This window comes from Ruditapes philippinarum, unplaced genomic scaffold, assembly GCF_026571515.1.
Source record: "Ruditapes philippinarum isolate M1 unplaced genomic scaffold, ASM2657151v2 ctg8214_1_1_1_1, whole genome shotgun sequence".
NCBI lineage: Eukaryota > Metazoa > Mollusca > Bivalvia > Venerida > Veneridae > Ruditapes > Ruditapes philippinarum.
This window is the reverse complement of record NW_026863322.1, coordinates 22,882-36,065: the sequence shown is the minus strand read 5'-3', so window position 1 is coordinate 36,065 and position 13,184 is coordinate 22,882. Positions and strand designations below refer to the sequence as shown.

At 35.1% G+C, this 13,184-nt stretch overlaps 1 protein-coding gene across 1 annotated transcript in view; it reads right to left on the bottom strand.

Annotated features, from left to right (window-relative positions):
- Positions 1-12,944, bottom strand: part of LOC132721813 (uncharacterized) — a 43,531-nt gene extending 30,587 nt beyond the window's left edge. Inside the window, exons 1-2 of the mRNA XM_060706184.1 lie at positions 12,568-12,944; positions 1,793-1,859 (exon numbers count right to left, since the gene is read on the bottom strand). Of these exons, the coding sequence (XP_060562167.1) occupies positions 1,793-1,859; positions 12,568-12,712 (212 nt within the window). The 5' untranslated portion in view covers positions 12,713-12,944. The remainder of the gene's footprint in view (positions 1-1,792; positions 1,860-12,567) is intronic.
- Positions 12,945-13,184: the final 240 nt, after the last annotated feature.

Here is a 13,184-nt window from a genome sequence, read left to right as displayed (position 1 = left end):
ATAGAAACAATGAAGCAATTTCTAAAAATAGAAACAATGACGCAATTTCTAAAAATAGAAAGAATGACGCAATTCTATAAATAGAAACAATGACCCAATTCTATAAATAGAAACAAGACGCAATTCTATAAATAGAAACAATGACTCAATTCTAGTTGTTGTTGTTGTTGTAAATATATATATATATATATAATATATATATAGACACACACACACACACACACCAATAAATATATAATTATGGTCATTTAATGCACAAATCTGAGAAAATTCAGTAATTTAACCTTCAAGGTCAAGGTCATTAAAGAGCCCAAGCAAATTTGGGTTTGATAAACAACAAGGTCTGGTCCTTAAGAATGTTCAAGTTGATCCCTTCAATAATATCAAAGTTACAGTCAGTTACCGCCAAAACAATGAAAATTTCAATAATTTGACCTTCAAAGACAATGTCATTAATGAGTGAAGGTCAAGGTCTTTCGGTATATTTTTAACAGTAATTTTTGAAGATTATTATGTTCAAGTTTCAAGACAATCCATTCAAAAATAACAAAGTTACAGCCAATAAAAGCCAAAAAAATGAAAATTGCAATAATTTGACCTTCAAAGTCAAGGTCATTTGTGAGTGAAGGTCAAGGTCTGGCTGGTTATTTTTAAGGGATATCCTTAAAGATTATTATGTTCAAGTTTGAAGACAATCCATTCAAAAATAACAAAGTTACAGCCAATAACAGCATGAACAAGCAAAAAATGGACTTTTAACCTTGAAGGTCAAGGTCATTTATGGATGAAGGTCAAGGTTAGTGTGGTCTACTGAAAGGTCTTGTCCCAAGGGTTGTTGTGGCCAAGTATGAAGACACCAAGAAATAAAAAAGTTATGATCCAGGTACAAGTTTGCGGACGGCAACGGCAACGGAGACTGTAACAATACCTCTACTTTTTTTTTCAAAAAAAAAAAAGTCGAGCTAAAAATACTAAAATAAACACCACACTAAACTACCCAGGTGCACAACTACATATGCTGAGCACAATTCCTGTAAGGTTTCATGATTCTACGTCAAATACTTATTTAGTAACATGTGACACAAGTTGAAAATTGGAAATTTTTACTAATTCAAGGGCAATTACTCTAAAAATACTAAATATATCCACATGAAAATATCCAGATGAACAACTTCACATGCTGATCAACATTCCTGTAAGATTTCATGACTCTAGGTCAAATATTTTTTGAGTTACATGCAACACAAGTAATACTGTTAAGACTTGGAAATTTTTACTAAGTCAAGGGCAATAACCTTAAAAATACTAAAAATATCCACACAAAAATACCCAGGTGCACAACTACAATTGCTAAGCAACAATCTTATAAGGTTTCATGACTCTAGATCAAATACTTTTTTAGTTACCTGCGACACAAGTTGAAAATTGGAAATGTTTTACTAAGTCAAGGGCAATAACTATAAAAATACTAAATATATCCACATGACAATACCAGGTGCACAAATTCACATGCTGACTGAAACTCCTGTAAGGTTTCATGACTCTAGGTCAATGACTTTTTGAGCTAATGGGACACAAAAAGGAAACAGATGGATGGAAGGACAGACGGATGGATCTTAATGCCCCCCCCCCCATAGTGGGGGCACAAAAAGTAGATAAAAACAATAAATACAATACAGAAATATACTAAAACTGAGGCTTCAAAATGTGTAAGTCTTCTTGTAGGTCAAGCCAAGTTTTGAAATATTTTGCAATAACAATAGGAATGAGTGTTTGAAAAAACATTACTTACCATTTGCAGAAGAAGTCTATATCATCTCTTGCATATCCAGGGCTGCAATGATTTACGCATGTTCCATCTGGCGAGAGGAAAAAAATTTATTCTATCAAGTTTCACACTATTTCACTATATCAAACAGATAGAGCAATCAAGTGCATTATTACATGAATTGATATATGCACAGTATTAACTAGAACTGCCACTATCATGGCGTGAATACCCCCGCATACCACTTTGTCATAATAAACAGTGGACATTAAGAGCTCAAGGAAAACCTCCCTGCCAAATCTGAGGTTACTAAGCCAGTGCATTGCTAAGTTATGTATTCTACATGCTTCAAATGTGAAAATGTCAAAATCAACACATTGCGGACAGGACATTCTTTAGCAATTGAGAAGAAAAGCTTTTGTCAAAGTCCCGGTGACCTTGACCTTTGACCCAGTGACCTCAAAATCATAAGGGTCACCTTATAGTCATGATCAACATCCATGCCAAATATGAAGACTGTGGGTCAAAGGAATCTTAAGTTAATGGGTGGACAAACTTTTTGAAGTCAAAGTCCCTATGACCTTGACCTTTGACCTGGTGACCTCAAAATCAATAGGGGTCATCTACTAATCATGACTAACCTCCATGCCAAATACGAAGACTGTGGGTCAAAGGAATCTTAAGTTATTGGGCGGACAAGCTTTTTGAAGTCAAGGCCCCTGTGACCTTGACCTTTGACCTGGTGACCTCAAAGTCAATAGGGGTCATCTACTTATCATGACTAGCCTCCATGCTAAATATGAAGATTGTGGGTCAAAGGAATCTTAAGTTAATAGGCGGACAAGCTTTTTGAAGTCAAGGCCCCTGTGACCTTGACCTTTGACCTGGTGACCTCAAAATCAATAGGGGTCATCTACTAATCATGACTAACCTCCATGCCAAATATGAAGACTGTGGGTCAAAGGAATCTTAAGTTATTGGGCGGACAAGCTTTTTGAAGTCAAGGCCCCTGTGACCTTGACCTTTGACCTGGTGACCTCAAAGTCAATAGGGGTCATCTACTTATCATGACTAGCCTCCATGCCAAATATGAAGACTGTGGGTCAAAGGAATCTTAAGTTATTGGGCGGACAAGCTTTTTGAAGTGAAGGCCCCTGTGACCTTGACCTTTGACCTGGTGACCTCAAAATCAATAGGGGTCATCTACTAATCATGACTAACCTCCAGGCCAAATATGAAGACTATGGGTCAAAGGAATCTAAGTTAATGGGCGGACAAGCTTTTTGAAGTGAAGGCCCCTGTGACCTTGACCTTTGACCTGGTGACCTCAAAATCAATAGGGGTCATCTACTAATCATGACTAACCTCCATGCCAAATATGAAGACTATGGGTCAAAGGAATCTTAAGTTATTGGGCGGACAAGCTTTTTGAAGTCAAGGCCCCTGTGACCTTGACCTTTGACCTGGTGACCTCAAAATCAATAGGGGTCATCTACTAATCATGACTAACCTTGATGCGAAATATGACGACTGTAGGTCAAAGGAATCTTAAGTTATTGGGCGGACAAGCTTTTTGAAGTCAAGGCCCCTGTGACCTTGACCTTTGACCTGGTGACCTCAAAATCAATAGGGGTCATCTACTAATCATGACTAACCTCCATGCCAAATATGAAGACTGTAGGTCAAAGGAATCTTAAGTTATTGGGCGGACAAGAAAAAACCGACGGACGGACGGACAAGCTGATTCCAGTATACCCCCCTTACAACTTTGTTGTGCGGGGGTATAAAAACAAATGCTGACATGTCATATGACGTCAATAACGCTTATGATGTTTTCGGAAAAGACAACTATGCTCAATGCAGTTCAACATTTCTTTCATCAATTTTCCTGTATATTAGCATGGAAGAATGGAAATATGAGGGCTGTTCAAAAAGTAATAGGACTAAGAGTCTTGCATCTTCATATTCCATTTAATTTATAATATCTTTATATGTACAGCGATTTTAAACTTTTTCTTCAATTTAAGCATAAAATTAATCAATTACCGTACTTAACGGGTGTTCCCTGTGATATTGAATAACCATGGTAACACACAACCCAGCACAGCACATAAAAAATTACTTAAGCTTAGTAATTTTAATTTATTCATAATTTATTCTCTTTTGTTTGCCATATATGCCACCAACACAATTCATTATATTTAAGTGACATTATGCCCAAATTTAATGTCATTCAGACATGAAATGGCTCAATCATTAAGTTTTGAACAGCAGTGGTCAGAATGTTAAATGTAGAAATTTGAAGTTTGAAGTTTAGCCCGAGTGATATAATGATGCGCATCCGAATGACAAACAGTGATGTTATCAAGCAATAAAATCACCGATTTGGATGTATTATTTCGATTTTTACACAACATCAACAAACAAATGCTGCCGTACATGATAAATTGCTAAATTGCAACTGATTGTTTCCGTACTTATTGTCTGTGCCTCTCATTTTTAATGGTTACGTCACGTGTACAATGATTACGTCACATGTCTAAATATAGAATGTCAAACAGTGATTTTACAGCATAATAACACACACTTTTGATTCTTCTATGTTCAATAGGGAAAAATGCGGGTCGTGTTAGAATAACAAACTGAAAATGGGTCAAAGACAGAAAAGGCCGGGTTGCATATGTATACAAAATATCATGAGGCTGTGATGTTACTTAAATTTTCTACCACTGTCTTGACCATTTATGTTGAAAATTTAACTTAGTTGGTAATGAGCATCAAATCTGAAATGGAATCCCACAATATGGGACCACATGTCAATGCTGTGAACCACACATCAAGAAGCTGTGGTAAGTAGCTGCTGAGAAAACTATTACGAAAATTTCCTACTATCTATTGATCATTAATTATGTCAAAATTTAACTAAGTCAGCAAACAGGAAGTGGATGAGCAACAGACCTGAAATCGAATCCCACAGTATGGGACCATGTGATAATGCTGTATACAAAATATCAAAAGGCTGTGATAAGTAGTTGCTGAGAAAACTGTTACGAAAATTTCCTACCATTGACCATAAATGTTGAAAATTTAACTTAGTCGGCAAACAGGAAGTGGATGAGCGACAGACCTGAAATCATATCCCACGTCCGATATGAGTTCATGTGTTGATGCTGTATACCAAATATCAAAAGGCTGTGATAAGTAGTTGCTGAGAAAACTGTTACGAAAATTTCCTGCTATTGACCATTAATGTTGAAAATTTAACTAGGTCAGCAAACAGGACGTAGATGAGCGACAGACCTGAAATCAAATCCCACAGTATGGGACCATGTGTTGATGCTTTATACCAAATATCAAAAGGCTGTGATAAGTAGTTGCTGAGAAAACTGTTACGAAAATTTCCTGCTATTGACCATTAATGTTGAAAATTTAACTAGGTCAGCAAACAGGAAGTAGATGAGCGACAGACCTGAAATCGAATCCCACAGTATGGGACCATGTGTTGATGCTGAATACCAAATATCAAAAGGCTGTGATAAGTAGTTGCTGAGAAAACTGTTACGAAAATTTCCTGCTATTGACCTTTAATGTTGAAAATTTAACTAGGTCAGCAAACAGGAAGTAGATGAGTGACCGACCTGAAATCGAATCCCACAGTATGGGACCATGTGTTGATGCTGAATACCAAATATCAAAAGGCTGTGATAAGTAGTTGCTAACTGTTACGAAAATTTCCTGCTATTGACCTTTAATGTTGAAAATTTAACTAGGTCAGCAAACAGGAAGTAGATGAGTGACCGACCTGAAATCGAATCCCACAGTATGGGACCATGTGTTGATGCTGTATACCAAATATCAAAAGTCTGTGATAAGTAGTTGCTGAGAAAACTGTTACGAAAATTTCCTGCTATTGACCATTAATGTTGAAAATTTAACTAGGTCAGCAAACAGGAAGTAGATGAGCGACAGACCTGAAATCAAATCCCACAGTATGGGACCATGTGTTGATGCTGTATACCAAATATCAAAAGGCTGTGATAAGTACTTGCTGAGAAAACTGTTACAAAAATTTCCTACTATTGACCATTAATGTTGAAAATTTAACTAGGTCAGCAAACAGGAAGTAGATGAGCGACAGACCTGAAATCGAATCCCACCGTATGGGACCATGTATTGATGCTGAATACCAAATATCAAAAGGCTGTGATAGGTAGTTGCTGAGAAAACTGTTACGAAAATTTCCTGCTATTGACCATTAATGTTGAAAATTTAACTAGGTCAGCAAACAGGAAGTAGATGAGTGACCGACCTGAAATCGAATCCCACAGTATGGGACCATGTGTTGATGCTGTATACCAAATATCAAAAGGCTGTGATAAGTAGTTGCTGAGAAAACTGTTACGAAAGTTTTTCCCCGCCCGACGCCCGCCCGCCGCCCAACATTCACCATACTATAACCCGGGTTTGCACCAGTGCAACCCGGCCAAAAATGTGTGTGATCGTTTAATTTTCCCAACAAATTGGCGATACTCCATCAGATACATACGAAAACATAAAATTAACACAGTACAATTAATCGGTATCAGGATACTTATTTTCAGCTTAAGCAATTGGAGATCACAAACAGGAAAGGGTGAGGATGTTTGTGGGAAATTGATGGGACGTTAGTAAATTCAAATGGAAAAGCGCTACAAAAGGAGCAACGGTAAACAGTCCACGAACTGACAAAAGGAGCAACGGTAAACAGTCCACGAACTATCTGGCATGTTTTACGTCTGCATCCGGTCTACTGATTCAGTTCTGATTTAATATAAGACATTTGTTTCAAACAATATATATACGAGGGATGATCAAAAATTAACCGGACTTTGTAAATGATTCTTAACCTGTTAAATGAATTTGCATAACAATACACGGAAAATAAATCGGAATCTATCCTCTAAATGATACAAAAAATACCAACAAGAAATATTAACAAAGAAAAAAGTTATGCTGTTATTGGCATGCACATGTAAAGCAATGCGGCGCACGGTATAACTTTAAAATTGACGTTAACGACGTCACAGGCGTATTGTCCTTAACGGAGCAGATTTTTACTCATTCACGGAGTAGGCCAATATGTGGTACAGTTATGTTATTGATGCGGCGGATCTCCTGCCTATATATATTTCTGTACAAGTGGGTATCATATTGTATTGTAATAGAATGAATGGTGATAAAGAACTCCTGTAATGACGCAAATTTCCGTTCTTTCCTTCTGTAACTTGATTGTTGAAAAAATCGCACATGCAATTAACTATATTATGTATAAATTACAAATAATGTAAAATAATTATGCTGAATGATAATGTATCATACATACGAAAAAATAACAGAATAATATAACTTTGATCAAAATTGTCATTATTTTAAAATAAATAAAACGCATAGCCATTTTGAACAGTGCCTGTTAAATTGTTGACACAATTTCTCCATAAGACTACTGCGTAAAATGAGAAAATAATTGATTCAATTGTAAACCAAGAATACAATACATGTAATTAATGCATTAACTGTTATCATTTTAAGATCCTCAGAGTTGACTGCACCGTCCCGTAGTTATTATCGAACATCGTTGACAATGTCCGCAGTCAATCCACTGTCATTTTTCAACGTCTTGGCGATTGACGTCACCAACGTCCTTGGAAATGTCTTTTTTCTGTCTCTCCCTAACTTGTTTCTATTTCTCTATTATCTTTTCTTAATTTTTTAAGCTAATCAAAAAATATGCTGTGGCTTTCTGGAACTTTTCCCTTGTTAGCCATAATCTTTTTCTACGTTTTAAACAGTTTCTCGTCTTACATTTGACAAATTTTTCCTATTGATCGATTTTCGAGACATTCCGACGACATAGTTTTAACGCAAGTATTTCATTAACATGTGACGTTTGAATTGTCATTGTAAATATAAATATGGTTTAAATGAAGTCATTTTTACTGACAACGTCAAAGATATTGTACATGACGTTTTGGCGTATTTTGAAATCTAAATGTGCCATATTGTAAAATACACGCAGCAAAAAGCGCCTCATGTCAAGGCAAATTTACGCACTGCGCCGGGTGTGCGTTACCATGGTTTTTGAATTGGCTGTTACGGACAAGCTATTTGCGTTATCGGATTAGATATAGTATCAGTTTACAGGTATTGTTTTCCGATTACATGTGATATATAACAATAAGTGATAGGATGAAAATTCTTCAATTGCCAGTCACAGTCCGCTTTATTTTTTATCATCCCTCGTAGTTTCAATAAACTAGATATACGTTACGTGCTATCAATAAATCAATATAATAATGATTTACTGTAATTATTAATATTTTTTCCCCAGATTGTCTTTTTAAAAATGATATGCTGCCCTTAGTAGGAAAAAATACTTTTCATTTGATATTTAACTTGATATTTAATATTGTCTTAAAAACATCCGATGATATGGGTAAATTCATTCTATAAAACATTTTTCATTAATATCGTTAAGTTAATACCTGTTTATTAGTCTATATTGATTACTATAATAATATGAGATAAAGCGGAGAGTCGCAGGCTTATTATTGGGCATTTTTTTTTCAGAGAGTGGAACGAGACATGATTATTTTCTTTCTCGCTTCATCTCCACATATGAGGTCTGGTAATAGTTACATGATTCAGACACTTAAAACACTAGGGAGAATTCTTTCAGGAGGAATGACGCTTGTTACATTTTTTTTATTTTACGACGTCGGGAACGTCATCGTTATCATTCCCCAGGTCGCGTTCCCCTTGTAATTTGAAATTTTCACAGACTTTTTATTTTTAAACATATTTTATTGATTTTTTCACTGCATAAAGAGGATATTTTCCAATATTATTTTCTTGTAAAATTGTGCATGTCAATTAAAAAATGTTTACAGTAGAACTGCAGTCCTATTACTTTTTGAACAAACGCAGATATCAATTTTGAGTGCATTGTTATAGAATAATTGTAAGAATGGAAATAGATATTAAAGTAAATAACGCACAGTTTATAGTTTAAATGCTTTGTAATTAATCACTTAGGTCTATTGGCCTTTGTGATTATTATATTCATGCGTGTGTTTGAAACCGTCATGCAAGTTCTAAGCAAGTTTAGATCAAATAAACAAGTTCTATGTAGGGCTGTCATTGAGGGACAATTTTGTATTGATTTATCGAGAGACAAATATCGACGATATATGGATATATCACAGAAGTAACAATGAAAAACATTTAAATGTGTGCTATAAATTGGGATCATGGTGTTATGCATGATTCTATTAGACTAGAAATACTACAAACAAACAGAAAATTTCTTTTTTCTGTTATTTTTGTCACTGACATTTGAAAACAGGGTTTAAAGTAGGGATGGCAACAAGTTACCAGTTAATCAGGTACTCAATCGGAATATCGGTTAACAAAATTGATATTCGATCATACTCTGAAAAAATATATAATTTAAATTTTTTTACCATTTAGAAAGATTAGTTCAATTAGTTCAGAAATTCGGAGATATGCATGTATCTTCACTGAATACCTGTTAAATGTAATCAAAACATCCTCGCAGAGGTGGGAAAATGATAGGCGATCAAGGGTTCCAGGCGCATCTATGTCGCTTATGTCATCCAGCTTTTATGATTTTCCAGGGTTTTACACTAACTGTTTTTACAAGGGATCCCATAGGAATCCCTGAGATTTAATTTAGGGATTCCTCCTAAACGTCAGGGATTCCTCAGATCAAAATAGTAAAATATGAAGGCGAAGAATAACAAGGGAGTGCAGCAATCCGATTTCAAATTCTTTTTTTTAAGACCACATACTGTACAGATGCAGAAAATGTAGTTTATGAGCCCTTTGTTTTTGTTTGTTTGTTTGGATTTTTACGGCACGTCAACACATAACTGGCCATATGAGCCCTTTGGATATATTGCTGTTTAAAGATATACTATGCTCAAATTTGATATCAGAAAATATTGATAATTGCTACACAGTCTCTTTGTAAATATGAAATAAACATGTTTTGACTTTACACAAAGTTGATATGTCATGTTTTAAACTCTACACACTACAGGTCATTACAGTATGAATATATTGTGTCGTTAAAAAAACTGGCAGTTTTTTTAAGGAAAGACCAACTTTACCTGTCCTATAAATAGAGAACATGACTTCTAATGCATTGTTTATTCATTTTTTATTCAAATTAGACATATTCAGTAAGAATTACATAGGTTGTAATAAATTTCTTTCATTAAAATATTTTACTCAATAATGAGCATAGTATAATTATCTTTAAAGTTTTAAAAGTGTTTCAAAGTGTTTTCTTTACTAGTATATATATATATATATATATATATATATATATATATATATATATATATATATATATATATATATATATATATATATAATTGGACTGCTAAGATAAATTAAAACATAATACAATATTTACATGCACAGAAACAGAATAACTTTAACCTTTTACCCCATGAGCATATTCGAAAAATGGCTGTTTTCACTGAAAAGCCTCCTGTTACAAGTTCAAACTGCTATGAAACTATGAAAAATGCTTCAATACTAATGAAACTTGGCACAAATGTTACTACACCATAGCCTCTGTGACAGCATGCTCAATGGTAAATTTCCTGTTACCATGGCAACAGGGGGACGTCTCAAAATTGCCAAAAATCACTATTTTGCATTGTTTCTTTCCATCAAAACTGATTTCAAACAATGAATTGAGATAGAGTAAAAGGCTTTTCAGCGTCGGTTACTAGTAACCCTAAGATCGACCTGAGGCCATTTTTAGCCTATCACATTCCAAAATTTTCTTGGCGATGAGGGGGGGACTCCGCCCCCCTTCAAACCCCCCAAACAGAAGGGGGCACATCCCCCTTCTGGCAACCACCTGATGTAATATTTGGATGGGGGACGGCGCCGAAAAAGTGGTCACTTTTTGTAACAACATTTCTCAAACGGAAACCAGTGTTTGGGGTCTAAATAGGGCATTTTTTCACTTTTTCACTGTTTCAGGCCTCAAAAAAGGGGGTGCAAAAAGCAGTCAAGACACGCTTATATGAGGGAAAAGGTTAACAAAAAATGAAGAAAACCTTGAAATTACCCAAAAACTAGATTTTCCATGTTAACACATGCCCTAACACTGAATTTTGATGAAAAATTGTTGTTTTTTATGGGGGACGGTGCCGAAAAAGTGGTCACTTTTTTAACAACATTTTTCAAACGGAAACCAGTATTTGGGGTCTATTTAGGGCATTTTTTCACTGTTTGAGGCCTCAAAAAAAAGGGGGGGGGGGCAAAAAGCCATCGAAACACCCTTATATGAGGGAAAAGGTTAATAATTATACTTTTGCTGTACTGCAGGGAGAAAAAAATACATCAGTATTCTTTTTTTTTTCCAGTATTTTTACAAAAATTTACAATGATCTCAAATGCCAAATTTGACACACAAAAAACAACAGCAAACACTTGTTAACTTCGAAGCTACCGCCGGCAGCGCCGATTAGCACATATATTAAGTATACACCACTTGTGTAATAATTATACGATACTTACATTTCTTTTTTGAATTTCACAACTTAATATTATGAAGTCAATGCATGATATAAAATTATTCAAGAATGTTTCTTTAGCTAAAATATTTTTCATTATATATCGCAAATGAGTTGATAGCAGTCACTGCATAAAGAAAAACTGGCGTACATGATTCAAGAGTGTAGATTTTACCGGAGGGATTTTTCTTTTCTTTCTTGAACCTTGCAGGTGTGTCAATCTTAATTAACACTTTTCTTGAATATTTGTGATTCAATGATATTAATTCAGACAATTTCAAATTAAACACAGCAATTTTTCAGGGATCCCAACGGAATCCCCAGCTAGGAATCACAGAGATTCCTCCCGACATTTGGGGATCCTCGGAATCTCGGGATCCGGTTAATGTCGAACCCTGTATTCAGTAACAGTTTATAGCTGAAGTAACTATTTTGAGAACAACAAAGGGCCGATTGTTATTATGAATGTAAGAATAAAGGTAACTAGCTTTTAGACCCCTTTTAAACTGTTGTTGCAGACGATCAGTCTATATTATTTCAAGAAGAAAAAAGATATATGAACTGTCATACATGTTTTAAACTTGCTATTGCATTAATTAAAACATAAAATATGACGTTGTTGAATTAATCTTAATTAATTTGTCTCCCCTGCAGTCCTATTTTTAGTTACGAATTCTATTAATTTAAATAGAAAACGAAAGTAGCATGCATATGGTGTTGATACTGTGAGATCATTGGAAATCATCCGAGTAACCGAGTACTCGATAGGAAAAATGAACGAGTACTTAAAAAAAAGAAAAGAGTATTGATTTTTGTATTCATTGCCATCCCTAGTTTAAAGTTCCAGCCTAGAAAACTGGAAATAAGTGACTTCTGTTATCAGGAAAAATTGAGAGGCATATATTTACTAACAGAAATAAATAATTTCTAGCTCGTATCGAACTATCGATATTTGAAAATGTGTATCTATATTGTATCTGATGATGAATATTGATGATATCACGATATTCAATGACAGCCCTAGTTCTATGCAAGTTTAGTTCAAATTAATTGAAAAATCAAAGGTACTTTAATACATGCAAATTCATTGTGGATGAATGAATGAAATGGTTGTAAATATCAGAATGCCAATCCATCAATCCTAAAACCTCCAATGCTCAGGTCAGATAAAAAGCATGCAAAATGATTAAAAGAGCAAGCACTTACTGTACAAAGGCATCTGTCCACTTTTGCAGGGATTCAAATCTCTGACATTAGTGCAGAAATCCATTTGAAAATCCCCCTGTTTGAATCTGTTATACGACTGGTTCTTAGGATTGTAGAACCCATCTTCATGTTTGCACCTCAGCATTGTGGGATGGGTATTGTTTCCCAAAGAAACGATCTTAAATGCCAGTGGAATCAGACTTATCGGTTCATGTTTGTCTTTACAGGCGTCATAGCACTTGGATGGCTGACTCTGGTAGAAGCCAGCTGGACAAGTACCTTCCTTTATCGTCACAAACTTATCAAATCCTCTGTGCTCAATACCTTCCACCTGCCAGCCAATCCCTGCAACAATTAAATTTTTTTTTGTATTTATTTTTTATATGTGAAAAACAACAACAACTAGAACTGCCACTGTCATGGCGTGAATACCCCCACATACCACAGAATCAACAGTGGCCATTTAGAGCTCAAGGACAATGTCCCTGCCAAATCTGAGATTACTAAGCCAGTGCTATGTATTTTACATGCTTCAAATGTGAAAATGTCAATAACAATAAACTGCGGACAGGCATTCTTAAGCAATTTAGGAGAAAAGCTTTTTTAGTCGACCTTTG